At 38.2% G+C, this 19,070-nt stretch overlaps 1 protein-coding gene across 5 annotated transcripts in view; it reads left to right on the top strand.

The window, feature by feature from the left end:
- The window catches only part of ARHGAP20 (Rho GTPase activating protein 20), a 140,551-nt gene that overhangs the window by 3,061 nt on the left and 118,420 nt on the right, over positions 1–19,070 (top strand). For all 5 annotated transcript variants that reach the window (XM_077893415.1, XM_077893412.1, XM_077893417.1 and 2 more), the window contains exon 2: positions 16,853–16,935. In XM_077893415.1, coding sequence (XP_077749541.1) covers positions 16,856–16,935 — 80 coding nt within the window. In that variant the 5' untranslated portion in view covers positions 16,853–16,855. The remainder of the gene's footprint in view (positions 1–16,852; positions 16,936–19,070) is intronic.

Below are 19,070 nucleotides of genomic sequence, written 5' to 3'. Positions count from 1 at the left end.
AAAGTCTACCATGTGGTTGTAGTGTTAATTATCAAGGCTTAGATCAATGTTTTTTTAAACTGCCAGTTATAATCAACATTATAAAAAATTAAATAGAAAAATCCTAGCAAATTAGTGAGTGCAGGTTTGTATTCTTTATTTCATATATGTATGTGTATTTTGGGTATTGATGTAAAACAGTTGTGTGGTTTTCTTTCTGAATGGTCCATATTTTTAAAGACAAGTTTATTGGCCAGATCACTGCATGGAATCAGTTCATCTGGCTTTTACTTCTTGTTCTGTTGATATCTTAATGATCTTGAGGAAATCACTTGACTTGTTTCAGCTTCCTCATTTATAAAATGGGAATCAAAGGGATAATTCTGCAGAAAGTGCTTTGAAATAAAAGCATCTTTTATTCTATGAAAACAAGGTGATCTTAAATAATGGAAAGAAGCAAAACAATAGTGTCTTTCAAGCTAGTCATCCTAGAGAGACCGTTGTTAATCCTGTGGTCCTGCCATTGCCTAGAATGTTACTGTTAAGGGGGCAGTTTCATACAATGTAGTGAAATTTGGAATGTGAAGACCCAGGTTCAAGTCTCCGCTGAGTTGGTCCTATCTTTCTGACCTTAACTGTAACCTATAGTTTTCTATTTATAAAATGAACACGACAGTACTACCTACTATTCAAGATTGTTAGGAATATGAAATGTGAAATTGAGTGACTACTGTCCTATAATAAGCACTCAGTAAGTATTAGCTCTGATTGTTTATAGTTTCTCCCATATTTGTGGTACATACTGTGTCCCACTTGTTCAAGCCAAACTCTGGGATTCATTTTTGACTCCTCTTATTTCCTTACTCTACAGCAACCATCAGAAAGGCCAGTCAACTATTACTTCAAAACATATCTTGAATTTCTCCACTTCATCTCAGGGCTATCACTGTAGCCCAAGCCTGACCACCACCATCTCTCCCTTGTACGTTTACAGAGACTCCCTCACTTGTCTAACATCTCGCTTGCTCTTTCCTGACCCAGTTTCCAGTTAGCACCAGAGTGATCTTTAAAAGTGTAAGTTGATCACATTGCTCACTTGCTTAAAATCCTGTAGTGGCTTTCCATCATATTTAGGATAAAATAGCCTTCTCTATCTCTCCCATCTCATTCCCTTTTCTACCTTGTGTATTCTCCAGCCACACAGGCCTTCTTTTTTACACATCAGGTATTCAGATTCATTCCTCTTCTGAGGCCTTGGGTGGTGCTCTTCTCTCTGCTTCTGCCATAGGACTTTGCAGTGTTGACTCTCCCATGGTGTTCAGATGTTAGGGCTTCTCAGATGCCTGTCCTGACTACCAAATGGAAGTTGCCACCCTCACTCTTGCTCTATACCTCTGTTTTATATTCATCGTAGCATTCATCCTTGCTTCTTATTTACTTCTTATGTTATCTGAACCCTTCACCAGATTGTGAAAACCATGAGAATAGGGATCTTATCTGTACTGTTCAAGGCTGCCTCTCCAGTGCCTAGGACAGTGCTACATACGAGGTACTCAGTAAGCACTAGTTGGGTAATACAGCAGTGACAGGACAGATAGAGCCCCTGTATTCAGAGTGTTTGATTTAGACCAGAATCAGCAAACCTTTTCTTAAGGGTCCAGATAGTAAATAATTTAGGTTTGTCGACCATGAGGTCTCTGTTGCAGCTACGCACTTTGCTGTTGTAGTGATAAAACAGCATAGGCAGTATGTAAATAACTGGGCATAATTGTCTTCCTGTAAAACTGTGTTTAGAAAAACAGGTGGTGGGTCCCTGGCGTATAGTTTGCTCACCCTCTGGTTTGGAGCTTTGCTGTTGACTAAAACTTTCTGTGCTGATGGAACTGCTGTTTATCTACAATGTCGAGTTTGATGGCCACTAGCTACATGTGGCTGTTGAACACTTGACATGTGATTAGTGCAACCGAGGAACAAAATTTTTTAACAGTCTCACTGAGGCATAATACAGGATACATAATACAGGATACTGAGGCATAATACAGGAAACTACGTATTTGAAGTATATAAATCTGTAAGCTTTGGTACATGCATATAATTGTGAAACCATCACAACAGTTACGATAATGAACATATTTATCATAAACCCCAAAGTTTATGTCCCTTTCTAATCCCTTGGTTTGCTCCCCATTCTTAGGCAACCATTGGTCTGTTTTCTGTCACTGTAGATTAATTTGCATTTTCAAGAATTACATGTAAATGGAATCATACTATGTATTTTTTTGGCTTCTTTAATTCAGTATAATTATTTTAGGATTCATTAATGTTTTTGCATATACCAGTAGTTCATTTCATTGCTGAGTAGTATTTCATCATGTAGAGAAGCCACAGTTTGTTTATCCATTCACCTGTTAGTAGGTTTTGGCTACTCCAAATAAAACTGCAGTGAACATTCATTTACAAGCCTTCGTGTGGACCTCTGCTTTCACTTCTTTTGAGTAAACACTCAAGCATTGAATGGCTGGGTCAGATTTTAGATGTATGTTTAACATTTTAAGAAACTGTCAAATTGTTTACCAAAGTGGTTTTACATTCCCACCAACAGTGCATGAGTCTCATTTCTCCACATCTTCACCCACACTTTTTGATTACCCCCTTTTAGAGGGTATAATATGGTATTTCACTGTGGTCTTGATCTCCATTTCCCTAATGACTAGTGATGTTGAGCATCTTTTTGTTGTTGTTGTTGTTGTTGTTGTTGTTGAGCATCTTTTTATGTGCTAACTTGTCATCCATGTGTTATCGTTAGTGAAGTGCTAACAGATATTTTGCCCAATTTTAGTTGGATTCTTAGTTTTTGTATTACTGATTTTTAGAGTTACTTGTATATTCTGATTCAAGTTCTTTATCATACATGTGATTTGCAGACATTTTCTCCCATTCTGTGGCTGGTCATTTTATTCTTTCAACAGTGTTTTTCAAGGAACAGAGTTTTAATTTTGATGATATCCAATTCATCATTTTTTTCTGTAATTTATTTGAATTTAAATTTAAGTTGCCGCATGTGTCTAATGGATACCATACTGGACAGCACAGGTTGAGACAAAGAGACAAAAGCAGTAATAACAAAAAATTAATAAACCATGCCAACTATTACTGAAAAAACAAACATGGATGTGGAGCTAGGCCACTCTGGCATTAAGGTTTCAAGGAAGGCCTCTTTTCAGTGTGGCTTTACTCTTTTATGAGTGAAAACAAGATGCTATAAAAAGATTTCAAGAAGTAGGAACAATTATTCAGGAATCCTGAGGTAGGAAAGAACATGATGCATTTGAGGAGTCAGTGTGTAGATGCCATGTAAGAATTATTGTTTTTATCTTATAGCCACATTTATTATTTTAATCTGAAGCAGAATTACCTACCTGGCTCATCAACTTTTATTCACTAGTCAGAGGATTTGACTATTTCTAGAAATCAAAGATTTTCTGTCACCTAGGCTCTCCAGAATAAGACACAGTAGATTTGTATAGTACTTTCTAAAAGTGTGATTTTAAAAGGTAGTAGGGGGATCCCTGGGTGGCGCAGCGGTTTAGCGCCTGCCTTTGGCCCAGGGCGCGATCCTGGAGACCCGGGATCGAGTCCCACGTGGGGCTCCCAGTGCATGGAGCCTGCTTCTCCCTCTGCCTGTGTCTCTGTGTGACTATCATAAATAAATAAAAATTAAAAAAAAAAAAAGGTAGTGGGAACATATATAGATAATGCTTCTGGATATGCATTCTGGATAGAATTCTAGATAAATCTTCTGGATAATGCATCCTTGAGGATATCCCTATTTGGATAGAACAGTTTTTATGAAATGCAATGGAAGCACCAATTAGAGTAATTTCGGTTAGAGATCATTTGTATCCTCCTCAAGCACTCTGACCCTTTGGTTTCATGTACTAATTGAAAACTCCTTGAATAAGATGGATGTTGGGATAGGGAAAACAGACCTGTATGCACAGAAAGTCAATCGAAGCAATAGGATTTTAAAATAGCTCCAACATGTTAAAATGTGGCAGCTGTTGTTGTACACTTCATTCTGTCTTATCTTTCTGCATTCTCTGGGTCTTGGTAGAACACCCCCAAGAGCCAACTTTGGCCTTAAGTGCTGGAGTTTGAATGAAACATCTTGGAGAGTAAACTTTAAGTTTTACCCTATAATACTGAAAAAATACTTTGCCTGTGGTTAAACCAGTATCTTGCTGAATCCCTTTCTGGTGTTATTCACAAAATCAATGGATAAAATCAGGTCCATAAAGTTGTTTTAGCTGAGAGGAGTCTGAAATTATCAAAATCTAAGTTAGATTAATCAGAAATGGCTTCTGTTATCCCTGGTGAGATCTCCAAAATTGTTACTGTACTTTGTTTCTTTGTCTGTAAAAATGGTGGTGATAATCCATATCTTGTATATCTTTTGACCCATATGTGGGTCAAAAGAAGAAAGTATATTCTGTACTTTTGAAAAAAAAAAGAAGCCAATTAGTATCTTTTCCCAGGTGAAAGGAGGTGTAAAGCAATAAAAAGAGTTTTATTTCTTTGAAAACAAGAAACAAGAACATTTACATGCAAATGAGTGAAGAATGCTATCTGTCTCATTAGGCTCAGGCTACCATAACAAAATACCATAAGTTGAGTAGTTTAAACATCAGACATTGATTTTTTTTACAGTTCTTATAGTTCTTACAGTTTTGGAGGCTCTGAATTCCTATGACCTGGGTGTCAGCCAATTCAGTTTCTGGTTGGAAGTTCACTTCTTGGCTTGTGGTTGACCATCTTCTTTGACTTCATGGGAGGGTGAGGAGAAGTAGGGAAAGGAGGAGAGAGGGAGAGAGATGGAGATGGAACTAGTTATCTCTGGTCTCTTCTTTTAAGGGCACTAATCTCATCATAGGGGCCTCATTTTCATGACCTCATCTAAACCTAATCATCTCCCGAAGACCCCTGCCTCCTAATACCATCACGTTGGAAATTAGGGCTTCAACATATGAATATGGGGGGGGGGGAGGTAGGACATAGACATTCAGTCCATAACCTTACCCTTGAAAGTAGTCATCCTTGAAGGTCATAAATATATAAAGTAGAAACCTGAGCAGAAAGATAAGAATTTAATGTTTATAATTTATGGGATAATAAAAGGAAATTTTAAAGACTCTTTAAGTGAATGCCTCGCTATATATATAATACACATCAATTATATGAGATGTTTTATTAGCTTATTTCTACAGAAGAAGGAATCTGAGCCCTGCCAAGGCCACAAGCAGCAAAGCTGGAATTTGAACCAGATCTTCCAACTCTATTTCTTTTTCTAACTAGATTATAGATGCTTTTGTTACTATTTGTAGCATAAGATATAGGAGAGAGTAAATCTGAATTCTGTATAACCAGCTGAGAAAAGCACATTTGAGAGATTTTTCTCCTGAGAGGTAATTCCCTTCTCTGGGAATCAGAAGCTCTACTTTCTCTATCTGCCATTGAAGGTTATGTTCACTGCTGCCATTAGGTAAATGTCAGGTAAATGCATTAGTCAGGGTTCTCCAGAGAAACAGATTAAAAACAGTCCCATAGTCTGCCATCTTTTCCTGAGGCAAGATGAGATGAGATGTCCCAGCTCACCAGTGAGGCAGGAAAAAGGGGGCGAATTTCTCTTTCCTCTACTCTTTGTTCTGTGAAGGCCCCCGAGAGATTGACTGATGCCCACTCACTGTGGGGAGGGCCATCTGTCTTCTTAAATCCAGTGATATAAATGGTAATCTCATCCAGAAATACGTCACAGACACACCTAGAAATGTTTAATCTGGGCACCCTATGAACAGTCAAGTTGACCAGTAAAATTAATCATTACAGTAAATATTAACTAATAGTGACAATAAATGACACAATTATTGATCTGATTACCTTGGAAATGTATGACTTTTATGCCTTGGTATCTGTCATTTTCAGAAGTTTTATATAAGGCATTCATTGTTTCTCTGGAGTTCCTTAGCCAGGCCTGCTTTCCAGGCCAATATCTCAGTCTTGCTTGCTGCTGGAAAGTTTGGCATAGGCCCCAAACTTATAGAACTGTATTTCAAAGTTACATGTGGGTGTACAGATGATTCCACTATGGACAGTCATGTGTTTGGCAAACCCAGTTGAAACTCTCAATTCAGAAAACATTTTATGCCATGAATCTTGTGTGTAGGAAAAAACTTGCTTGCATAGTTATTTTTACTTACAATGTAAACACAATAGTGCATTTTAACATGGCAAAAGAAAAATTAATTCTTTGTGACTCTAACATTCATATGTTAGAACAGAATAAATTGTATTTTTTATAAAACAAAACTTAAGGGCTATCTTATTTTTATGCATTTGCATAAGAAGTAATTATCAACTTGAAGTGAAATAGTTAAAATAGGGAGTTGCAGCTTAAAGACCGAAAATTCACAAGTCACAGATTCCTAAATAGTGTAGTTGTCGCTCTTGGTTCCCAAGTAAAGATGGTTGTGAAGCAATCGGTTACTCTATGATTTCACAGTTGTCCCAGATTATGAGTCGGAGAAAAGTCTGCAGAACAAAAGGTGGATATGTTCCATCAACTGGGAGAGGTGACATAACTGAAGGCACCTAGAAAAAAGGAGACTTCAGTAATCGAGGTGTCCGAATTCTTTCAAAGTTCTTTTCCTGTTATCCAGGACTTGTTGGTAGTTCTTTTCAAAGTAAAGACATCTTGTGCCTTAAAGAACCACATAACAACAAAGATATGTATGTGATTACGAAGCTGGCCTTCCTAGAAGTTGTGAGTAGTTAAAAATATACTAGATTTCAAAGTAAATCGCCACTAACACATGTTGTAAACTATGAAGTTTCATAGAAATAAATGGGTATGTAACTACCACCAAGGTTCTGTATGCATATGTAGACATACTTATGCCTACACGCACTTGTATACATGGGCTCTGAAGAAACATGTATGTTTTGTTACTGTGATTTGCTAGATTTTATGACTCCTGCCTCTCATATCTCCAGAGCATTTGGCAAGAACCTCTGTTACAGACTGAATGTGCCCTCCCCTAAACTCATGTTGAGGTCCTAATCCCCATGGGTTGGATGAGGTCATGAGGACAGAATCCCCATGATGGGATTAGTACCCTTAGAAGAGACCAGAGAGCTTGTACCCCCTCTGGCTCTGTCCCCCGTATGAAGAAGTACAGCTGGAAGGCCGCTGCACATGAGGAAGAGGGTCTCACCAGGAACTGAATCTGCTGGCACCTTGACTCAACTTCCCAGCTTCCAAAGCTATGAAAAATAGATGTGTGTTGAGGCCACCCAGTCTGTGTTATTTTGTTATAGTAGCCTGTGCACAATACCTCTGAAATGAATGTTCATCCGCAGGAAAGTGTGCTCTCCATTTTTATGTTGATGTCCCACGTGCTGTGGATGATAGGGACTCTGCGGGCCCTGGTGTGTGCACAGAGCCCTGCAGGCTGGGTATTCAGTGTGGTGTTGGCAACTGCAGCAGTTCCTGAAGCAGCCTTGGATGGGGATGAGGGCTAGCCTTTGTTGACTTATGGAGGACTTAGCTACAGTGGGAGAGGCTGCAAAGGGAGCAGAGGAAACTGCTTCCTGTCATCCACCAATAATGAGGCTTGCAGGCAACACAGCCCATTTTATTTTATAATTTTGTTTCAGTCTTATTTTCTTTATCTAGGACAAGTTTAGATTAGAAACATCCGACCAAGAGCAGAAATAGTCTTATCAGTACTGTGTGTCAGTGCTGTGCTGAGCAGCCTTGACCTCATTTTGACAGACAGCTGTCACATGGCACAAGTGAAAGGTAAAACCTATTTCTGGATGTTTGGTCACTGGTGTGTGGACTCTGAAAATGGAATGTATGTGTGTCCACATCAGCTCACGTTTCACAGCTACTCTGTGGCCTTTTACTTTCCTTGTTTACCTGGGTCTTAATGGACACCTAGGAGAGAGTCTGTATTTCCTCTTCTACCCCTACATTCAAACTCTTCAACCTCTGCTTTGGCAGTAGTCATCACTAAGTTATACTGCATCTGAATCTGGATAGACCTGGGCCTGCTTTCTATTCTTATTTTAAACATTCTGGTTATTACCATTATGGTTTCTGGATTTGATGACCATGCCCTTCCCCTCTGCATAAGGAAAGTGAGAGGTTGCTGCAAGTCAGAGCTTCCCAACCATTAGAGATGTGGCTGCTACAGCCAGCCCCAAAGCCACTAGGCAGGTAGATGGGTACAGGGCAGCCGGAGACCCTCTTTGTTATCACAGTGTGCCATGGATGTGTAAATCATATCGCATTGTGTGGGCCATGATATGAAAAATGTAGTGAAGCCCCCTTTAAGGGAATATTAGGGTGATTGGTGATTGATCCTGTCTACTCCAGGGTGCCACTAAAAATGAATCATGACCAGAGGCTGAAACTGGTGACTTTGCCAAAGAGGAAAGTCCACCAACTTCAAGGCCCACAGTGATACTCCAGAAGCCTGCATGGGTCAGGTAGAGGCAGAAGAACAAAAAATCATGTCTAAGAGGAATTCTACTACCCTCGTATTTATTTATATACAGTACTTATGCAGGCTAAAGCCTTACTTTATATGTTACACTATCACAGTGTTTTCCGTGTCAGAGGACTTTCGCATATAATCTTACCTTATTCTTTGTGGTAGGTAGGATAGTTATGTCATCTTAGAGGACTCAAAAGTTAAGTGCTAGAACCAGGGTGCAGAATTTAGGTCCAGTGTCTCCTAGCCCAGTGCCCATTGTCCTACAAGGCATAAATTCTCATCTTTATTGTTTTATTTCAAATTGGTTTTCTCATAGAAGGAGAAAAGACAGCGAAAAGTAAAAGTATTTCTTTCTTAATCTCAGAAAAGAACTTTTATCCTTTCACAGTAGTCTATTGTGATGACATTTGTGTTAATTAAATGCTCAAATGGGTTCTGGATGAGATGATTCATTAATAAAAGATCACACACATCACAGACCACACTGACAATAGTGAGAAGCTTTAGCTTACCCAGTGGTCAGAACCTGGTTGTGATAACAGGACATAGAAGCAAGGTGTATGGTTAAAAATAATTTTCTTGTTTCCTTGCATAGCCAGTGTCTCTGAGGTATGTCTCCACAAATTAAATGCTGCAGGTATGTCAGGAAAACAAATAAGAAACAGCTTATTGCTTGCAAAATTGTATAGACCAGCTACAGAAGGATTCATGATCAAATTTGAATAAGCTAATTTGTAAATTTGATTAATTTTTTTCTAGCCTTGAAACCTGAATTCTTTAAAAGCTTTCCTCAAAGCTCTCATTTTAATATATCTGCTGCTGAAGCAAACACTCAAAGCCCTCATTTTAATGCTATGCTAATTTTAAATGTTTAGAAGTGACTTCATCACATTTGACTTAAATTCTGCTGAAATGCTTAGATGTTTTTCTTCCTAAAGTGACTGTAACAGAAGAAAGTATGAAAAATTGTACTTCACCTGACTTAAAATCTTTCTTCCTGTTTCTTTCTTTTGATAGGCATTCTTTTCCTATAATCTCTCTGAGAACTAAGAATGACCAGATTCAGAGTGATTTAGAGGTTCCAAAAATAGCAGTGTTTTCTGAGTTGTTGAAAATAAAAAACCAAAAATTTTTTTCTTCAGTTATCTGTTTACAGTTTCCTTTTCCTACATAGGCACATTTGTTTCACCAGCTTAAACTCTCAGATACGAGCAATATTAATTCACTGACTTGTATACTGCTACTGAAAGTGTACTGTGTGAAAATGGTAAGGTGAGGGCACTGGAGAGTTAGGGGAAGAGCGGGGACGAACTGCAGTAAAAAGGTGAGCATTATTCCTTAGATCTCTGAGGAATTCGGAGAGTCACACATTTTGTACAAAAACATGTTGGACAAAAAGCAAATAATTTTCATTTTCTTATTTGTACTATAGGTGATTGTTATACAAATAAAGGAAATTATGGCTCTTGGCTATAAGCCATTTTGCTGGGGTGGAACCCAGTGGCTTAGCAGTTTGATGTTTAGCTCTTTGTTTTTCTTTTTCATAGCTTTATTGAGATATAATTCACATACCATAGTATATTCAGAGAACTGTGCATCTGTTGTCACAGTTTCAGAACATTTTCATTATCCCAGAAAGAAACACCACACCCCTTCGTCGTCTCATCCCAACCTCTGAGCAAACACTAATCCACTTTAAGTTTCTGTAGATTTATTTATTCTGGATTTTTCATATAAATGGAATCATATATTATGTGGCCCTTTGGGACTGCTTTTTAATTAGCATAAGATTTTCAAGATTCATCTATGTTGTTATACATGTCAGTGTGTCTTATTGCCAAGTAATATTCTGTTATATGGATATACCACATTGTGTTTATTCACTCATCAGTTGATGAACATTTTTTTTCCACTTTTTAACTATTATAAATAATGCTACTGTGACCATTCACATGCATGTTTTTGTGTGGACATGTTTTCATTTTTCTTGTTTATGTACCCAGGAGGAAATGCAGGATCCTCTGTAACTCTGTGTTTAGCCTTTGGCAGAACTTCTTAACTAGTTTCCAAAGTAACAGCACCATTTTACATTCCCACCAACAGTTTATGAGAGTTGAGTTTATCCACATCTTCACTGGCACTTTTTATGTCTTCTTTATTAAAGCCATCTTGATGAGTATAAAGTGATATTTAATGGTTTTGATCTGCATTTCCCTCATGGCTAATGATGTTGAACATTTTTTTATGTGCTTATTGGACATTTGTATATCTTCTTTACAGAATTGTCCATTCAGATCCTTTTGCCCATTTTAAAATTGGCTTATTTATCTTTATTTAATTGTGACAATTCAATAGTTCTTTATATATAAATCCCATAATAAATATATGATTTGCAAAAATTTTCTTGAATTCTGTGGGTTTTCTTTATGCTTTCTTAATAGTGCCCCTTGAAGCATAGAAGTTTTTAATCTTGACACAAATGTCCAGTTTATCTATTCTTTCTCTTTTGTTCTTGTGCTTTTGGTGTCATATCTAAGAAACCATTGCCTAATCCAAGGTCACAAATATTTCTTCTAACTATTTTTTTGTAATTTCAGCTCTTACTTTTAGATCTTTGATTCATTTTGAGTTAATTTTTATATATGGTTTGAGATAGGGGTCCAACCTAATCTTTTTGCGTGTGGATATCCAGGTGTCCCTGCACCATTTGTTGGCAGGTAATTAACTTTAATCATCTGATGTTTACCCTGTAGTTCAAAGTGGTACATGTCGGGACACCTGGGTGGCTCAGCGGTTGGGCATCTGCCATCAGCTCAGGGCGTAATCCTGGAGTTTCAGGATCGAGTCCTATGTCGGTTCCCAGTAGGGAGCCTGCTTCTCCCTCTGCCTGTGTCTCTGCCTTCTCTCTGTGTCTCTCATGAATAGATAAATAAAATCTTTAAAAAACAAAGTGGTAAATGTCAACCCTGTGTCAGATATAGTTGGCAGTGTACAAGTTTGACTCTTCACCATTCAGTTCCATAGCAAAAGCTTACATTTTCTTAATGACAGCATTCCAGCAAGCCCCTTAAAGGTTTGTTTGTTTTTCTGTGTGTATGTTTGGGGATAGTGAAATAGATATGGAGGATAGTGGATTTTAAAATTCACACAAAACCTTCATTTATTGAGTACATAGTTTGTGCCAGGCATTGTAAGAGGCTTTGGGAATGCAGAGAGAGGCCTGCTACAGAGCAGAATTTCAGTAAATAGTTGTTGAAGAACTGGAGGAAGTTGGAAAGAATTACAGTTCCTACTCTCTAGAAAGGGACAGAAAGAGAAATAATATAACATGAAATTCTGTAACAAAGGCGTAATATGTGAAGGAAGATGGAAGCACAGGGAATTGAGCATATATTGAATCCAGCTGATTAAGAAAGTGGAAAGCAGTTTGCAGGTTAGCTGGTGATATTGCTGCAGTTCTGCTATGATTGAAATATTTTTAAAAAATGAATTATAAGCACCTGGTTCTTATTTTCAATTATGGTCTCTATTTTACTTTTTGGCAGAATAGGTTTTGTTTTGCCTTTATCGCTGAATATAACTGCAAAAGAGACAACTTAGAAAATCAAAGATCTAATGACTTTTTTCTATTCATGTTAGACTTCTGTAATAAATTACTGTTAGTAAAAACACAGCCGTCTTTAAAGCAATCACATTTATTCCCTTTTACAACTTCTTCCAAGTTCCTCTTTCTCTTTCCCAATTTGGAGGTGGAGGAATAAATAAATAAATGCTACTTCATGGTTGGTTTGTTTTTTTAGCTCATATAAAATTCTTGTTTAGTTTTTGGGGTCTTGAAGACTAGGGAAGTGGTACAGTATCAAGAAAATCATTCCCAAAAGATTAATGCAGTTGATTTTTTAACCTAATATATAGTTTGTCAGTTTAGAAAAAAAATTATCAGGGCGCCTGGGTAGCTCTGTCAGTTACATGTTGGACTTTTAATTTCGTCTCAGGTCATGGTCTCAGGATTGTGAGATCGGTCCCTGCTTTGGGCTCTCTCTCCTCCTTCTGCCCCTCCGCCTTCTCCTTTCCTCCCTCCTCTCTCCCTCTCTCCCTCCCTCTCTCCCTCTCTTAAAAAAAAAGAAAAAACAGATTACTTTTTTAAAAATATCCTGCTTCAGAATGGCATCCAGTATTTGTGAGGTCATTTAGATATGAATATCAAACATGTGGGCATTCTGAAAAATCATGCTGTACGTTGTGATTTTTAAGCTAACAACAACAAAAAGGACTGCTTTAAACCTACCCTCTGTTCTCTGTGAGGCAAAAAATCTTAGTTTTTCCTGTCCTTGAACAATTGAAATTTGTTAGTGCTAATATAGGCATAGTCACAACTTGCCCTGACAAGCTTGCAGGGTATCTATTTGTAGATGAATCAATAGTCTCTTTCTATTTCCATGTATTGTATTTCACACAGTTGTTATAAACAAAAAAGAAAATCTAAGTCCTTATTGCCTGAGAACAGATTCTTTGATAGATAAGTGAATTTGTTTTGGAATCACCATTGGCCCTCTGTTTTACTATACTTTGGGAGCAAAAGAAAGAGATCTGTGTATTTTTAGTGAATTGACACCTAAATCTAGTTATTAAGCTCCTATTATATTGGAGCTTATCTATTCTTATGTTTCATGGGTTTTTTTTAGAAAGAGAGTGAGCTGGGGGGAGGACTAGAGGCAGGAGGCAGGCAGAGAATCTTCAACAGACTCCATACCCAGCATGGAGCCCAACACAGGGCTTGATCTCACAACCCTGAGTCATGAGCTGAAATCAAAAGCCAGATACTTAACCCTGAGCCGCTTAGGTGCCCCCAAGACTTTTAATTATTTATAAGAGGAATGAATCCTGTGAGTCTTAAAATGGCATATATAATGCTTATTTCCTTGTATTGTATATCCAGAATAAATCTTTGGTGGACATTTAACATGAGGATATCAAAAATAGAAGGGACCTAAGATACCGTCTAGTCCACATTTTCTGATTTTCTAGATTAGGAAATGAAACCCGAGACAAGTGACTGAATTGCTTTGGGTTGCATATCTCATTAGTGATGAAAGAGTCTCACTACAAACAGTAGGATCTCAAATAAAAATAATATTCTTGCTGTAGTTTGATTACATTCTCTTGCATATGAATCCACTGGATGAGGTGGATACACTCTGCATTTGATAACTCATACATCTGATAATTTTATAACTAAGAAAACACAGTCTAATTAATTACTAAGTATGTCAGTGGTCCTCTACATTAGGTGTCCATGAAAAACTTCTATTTTAAAAGCACTTTTGTTTTGTTTCTTTTTTTAAAAAAACATATATTATTGGTTCAGAGGTAGAGGTCAGTGATTCATCGGGTCTTGTATGATCCCCACTGCTTGTTACATCAGATGCCTCCCTTAATGTCCATCCCCCCAGTATCCCCGTCCCCACATCCACCTCCCCTCCAACAACCCTCAGTTTGTTTCCTATGATTAAGAGTCTCTTATGGTTTCATCATAAGGGAAGAGAGGAAAAAATAAAACCAGACAAAATCAGAAAGACAGACAACCCATTAAAGTCCTTTTACAGGGCAGCCTGGGTGGCTCAGCGATTAAGCACCACCTTCAGCCCAGGGTGTGATCTTGGAGACCCGGGATCGAGTCCCATATCGGGCTTCCTGCATGGAGCCTGCTTCTCCCTCTGCCTGTGTCTCTGCCTCTCTCTCTCTGTCTCTCATGAATAAATAAATAAAATCTTTTTTTTTAAAAAAAAAAGCCCTTTTACAGAAGAAAATTTGTCACCCTTATTTGATTATTCATTCTCATATTTAACAGCCATCACAGGAAAATTTTCTTATGTCAGAAGATTTCAAATTTGGGGTCCATGAATCCCTAAGGAATCCATGTTATGCAGGTCTCTGACCCCTTGAAATTATGTGCACAATTTAATTCACAGCTTTTGTAAATTTTTTCAGGGAACCACTAACCAAGATAACCTGTTTTCTCAGTCTACAGGCTAGCAGCATTTTCTTTTTTGTGTTGTCTTCCTTGGAAGGCACTTTTCTATCCTCCATATTACTCTGCATTGATTTGTAGATTATTTCTCCCTCCAAATGAAGAACTTCAGATCATTTTAGCTTTTCTCACAGAGTCTTCTTCCCCCAACATTTTAAATCATATTTATGGGTGTCTTTTGAACACTTTCTGAGTCTTTTGTAAACCTGAAAGGCAAGGAGCTCCAAATTAGAAATCTTGTCTGATGAAGATTCCTTGAGGAGCTTGGGCCTGCTGACCATGGTGTCAGAGGGTTAGGGGCCACGGAAGCAAGATTGGTAAAATAGATCCGGGAATGTCGGTTCCCACTAAGGAAGATTAGGGAGACCTGGTCTAGGTCAAAACTAAGGGTAAGGAGCCCAGGTAAAGCTTAAAGGATTGGGCGCATTTCACAGTTCAAAGCATAGAATATAGATGCTGAATAAAGAAAGGAAGTCAGGAGGATTGGGGGCAGCAATCTAGCCCAGACCGGAAGGTGAAACGGAATCCTCAGAAATGTGCATGTAAACAAATAGCCACTTTTCTTAGTAAAATTAACCTTTTATTCTTGAGACTCTTCATGTGGGGACAGGCCACTGAACCTCGCAATACAGACACTGTGTCCCAGATTTTCCTTCTCCCTGCCACCCCTACAAGCACACTAGCCTCAGAATGGTGGCTTCAGGAGAGTTCTGTTCCGACAAGATGTGAGTAATGGAAACAGTGGGATCGGCTGACAAGCTGGAGGTTATAATGTAGGTTATCAAAATCATAGATTTTTCTGGGAATCTGTTGAAAACTGTGGGCTTCCTCTCCAGAAGGTAGGCACTAAATACATATCATGTAAACAAGAAAATGATACAATTTAGCCTTCCCTGAAACTCCTTCCTAGTTAATAATAATTCCTGATTGAGAAATATGGTATTCTAGATTTCTTACCTCTTGGTTTCCTGTCTTTTATTCATGGTTTATGTAATTGTTTCAGTTGCTGTCTAAGCTATACTAAGGAGGTTTAGACATATAGTTTCCACATGTGAGCCAAACTATTAATGGGAGGAACAGCAATACTGAGGCACGATGATGCTGGTGACAGGAACTGTGGAGAGGTCCTGAGGACATGACAAATTTGGGGGGATATGAATTGTACCAAAGCCGTCCAGTATCCCTTTGTCACTGGATTATTCTTCCTCTGTTCCTATGCCAGGATCTAGGTTTTATTTTACCAGCTAAGAAACAGTTCCTTTATGAATAATGTAATGAGGGACTCACACTGAGCCAGTTAGTTTTCTATGGTTCCTCCTAGAGCAGCACCCGGTTCCCAGGATAGCTGGGAACTTCTTTCCAGCCATAGGTAAGACCTGTGGCCAGGAAAGGGTGAGAAAGGAGCGAGAAGAGTGGCCACAGCCTGAACTTCACTCATGGCTGTTGATGAGTATATTGGTAATTTTACTCATCCATACCCAGGGGCAGGCCCACTGACTCTACCTAGAATTATTAAATATGCAAGATTGAATTTAGAGAGTGATTATCTGGATAATCTAAGTTAAGCAAATCCTCATTTACCAAAAATTGTAGGTCCTCTGAAACAGAGAACTTGAATTATCCAGTTAATCCTATGTTTATATACCACTTAGAAAAGAAAAAACTGGTCTTTTTTTTAAGTTACAGCAAAAAAAAAAAAAAAAAATCTGTTTGGAAGAAGGGATCCAAATGTGTAAATACTTAGGCTTAAAGGTCTATTAAATGTGTTTTGCTTTAACTGTTTTTTTTTTTCCTTTCTTCTTTTTTTTCACCTCCCTTTACTTGATCTCTTCAAATCCTGACTTTCCTTGATGCCCAATTGGGGCCTGTCCTGCCTATGAAAGAGAGACAGTAGAACTACGCAGATGACATTTTATGCAATGTAAATTGCATTGTAAATAAGGTACTCCAGCCCTGCCTTTAGCAGAGGGGCTGGAACACAATAAGCAATATATCTGTTAGCTACAGTTGATGATAATGGTTGTGATAATGCTTTTCCCAAATACTCTGATCAACATTTAACCTCCTTATTCTCTGGCCATAAAAAAATATTTAAAGCCTATACTACTATTTGACACTTAATATTCTAGTTTAGATGTTATTATTTTATCTCTACAGTGAGATTGCAAACTCTTTGAGAGGCAAAGATTAGTAATACAAAACTTGCTGAATTGGTTTGAAAGTTGGCATTTACTGGCTTTACAAGTCACGTGGTCTTCATTTGGATTTTTGTTTTTTGTCTCAACAGAAGATGAAAACACTAGCAGAAAGGAGGAGGAGTGCCCCATCTCTTATCTTGGATAAAGCCCTGCAAAAAAGGCCCAGTACCAAGTAAGTGAATAGCTTTGTATTACACAGTTGGAATACGCTGTTTATCTGTGTGTGTGAGGGGTTTTTTTGTTTTTATATCAGCACCAAAATTTTCTGTTTAATAATAGAAAATCTGACTTCTGTTCTGATGTTACTTAATAAGGTCTGTATTTTATGTGAATCATAAAGCCTGATCTGTGTGGTCACTTGCTTTAAAACTGATTCAAAAATCTCATATCACTTAGTACACAAATGTACATGCTCCACATATTGCTAAACTTTATTTATAAAAACAACAATCAGAATACTAAAAGATGAGCTATTTTAATCACCATATGTCTTTGTTATGCACAAACTTTAGCTTGTTTTTTATCATAAAGTGATACCTATGTTGGCATGAGGCAAATTTTTACCAATTTTAGGTATGAAGATAAACAAATTGAGATTATAAAAATGGAATGCTGATTTCTTAAATGCATTATTATTTTTTTAATAAATTTATTTTTTATTGGTGTTCAATTTACCAACATACAGAATAACACCCAGTGCTCATCCCATCAAGTGCCCCCCCCAGTGCCCGTCACCCATTCACCCCCACCCCCCGCCCTCCGCCCTCCGCCCCTTCCACCACCCCTAGTTCGTTTCCCAGAGTTAGGAGTCTTTATGTTCTGTCTCCCTTTCTGATATTTCCCACACATTTCTTCTCCCTTCCCTTATATTCCCTTTCACTATTATTTATATTCCCCAAATGAATGAGAACATATAATGTTTGTCCTTCTCCGATTGACTTACTTCACTCAGCATAATACCCTCCAGTTCCATCCACGTTGAAGCAAATGGTGGGTATTTGTCATTTCTAATGGCTGAGTAATATTCCATTGTATACATAAACCACATCTTCTTTATCCATTCATCTTTCGATGGACACCGAGGCTCCTTCCACAGTTTGGCAGTTGTGGACATTGCTGCCATAAACATTGGGGCGCAGGTGTCCCGGCATGTCATTGCATCTGTATCTTTGGGGTAAATCCCCAACAGTGCAATTGCTGGGTTGTAGGGCAGGTCTATTTTTAACTCTTTGAGGAACCTCCACACAGTTTTCCAGAGTGGCTGCACCAGTTCACATTCCCACCAACAGTGCAAACAGTGCAAGAGGGTTCCCTTTTCTCCGCATCCTCTCCAACATTTGTGGTTTCCTGCCTTGTTAATTTTCCCCATTCTCACTGGTGTGAGGTGGGATAGAGGGAACATTCCTCAACATCTTAAAAGCCATCTACGAAAAACCCACAGCAAATAAGATTCTCAATGGGGAAGCACTGGGAGCCTTTCCCCTAAGATCAGGAACAAGACAGAGATGTCCACTCTCACCACTGCTATTCAACATAGTACTGGAAGTCCTAGCCTCAGAAATCAGACAACAAAAAGACATTAAAGGCATTCAAATTGGCAATGAAGAAGTCAAACTCTCCCTCTTCACCAATGACATGATACTCTACATAGAAAACCCAAAAGTCTCCACCCCAAGATTGCTAGAACTCATACAGCAATTTGGTAGCATGGCAGGATACAAAATCAATGCCCAGAAATCAGTGGCATTTCTATACACTAACAATGAGACTGAAGAAAGAGAAATTAAGGAGTCCATCCCATTTACAATTGCACCCAAAAGCATAAGATACCTAGGAATAAACCTAACCAAAGAGGTAAAGGATCTATACCCTAAAAACTATAGAACACTTCTGAAAGAAATTGAGGAAGACACAAAGAGATGGAAAAATATTCTTAAATCCATTATTAAATTAATTAATAAAGGGCAGCCCCGGTGGCCCAGCGGTTTAGCGCCGCCTTTGGCCCAGGGTGTGATCCTGAAGACCCGGAATCGAGTCCCATGTTGGGCTCCCTGCATGGAGCCTGCTTCTCCCTCCCTGCATGGAGCCTGCTTCTCTGCAGGCTGTCTCTCTCTCTCTCTGTCATGAATAAATAAATAAAATCTTTTAAAAAAATTAATGAACTAATCAGCAGAATTTGAAGTGTAAAAACAGGCAAACTCACTATGTAAATGACCATTTCACCTACTGAGACTAAATACCATTTCAATAGATATTTTATGCAAATCTTTCATAATATGTAGAAATTGAATGAATATTCAGTCATTA

Source organism: Canis aureus, chromosome 3 (assembly GCF_053574225.1).
Source record: "Canis aureus isolate CA01 chromosome 3, VMU_Caureus_v.1.0, whole genome shotgun sequence".
NCBI classification, from domain to species: domain Eukaryota; kingdom Metazoa; phylum Chordata; class Mammalia; order Carnivora; family Canidae; genus Canis; species Canis aureus.
The sequence above is the reverse complement of the archived record's forward strand: the minus strand, read 5'-3'. Positions and strand labels throughout refer to the sequence as shown.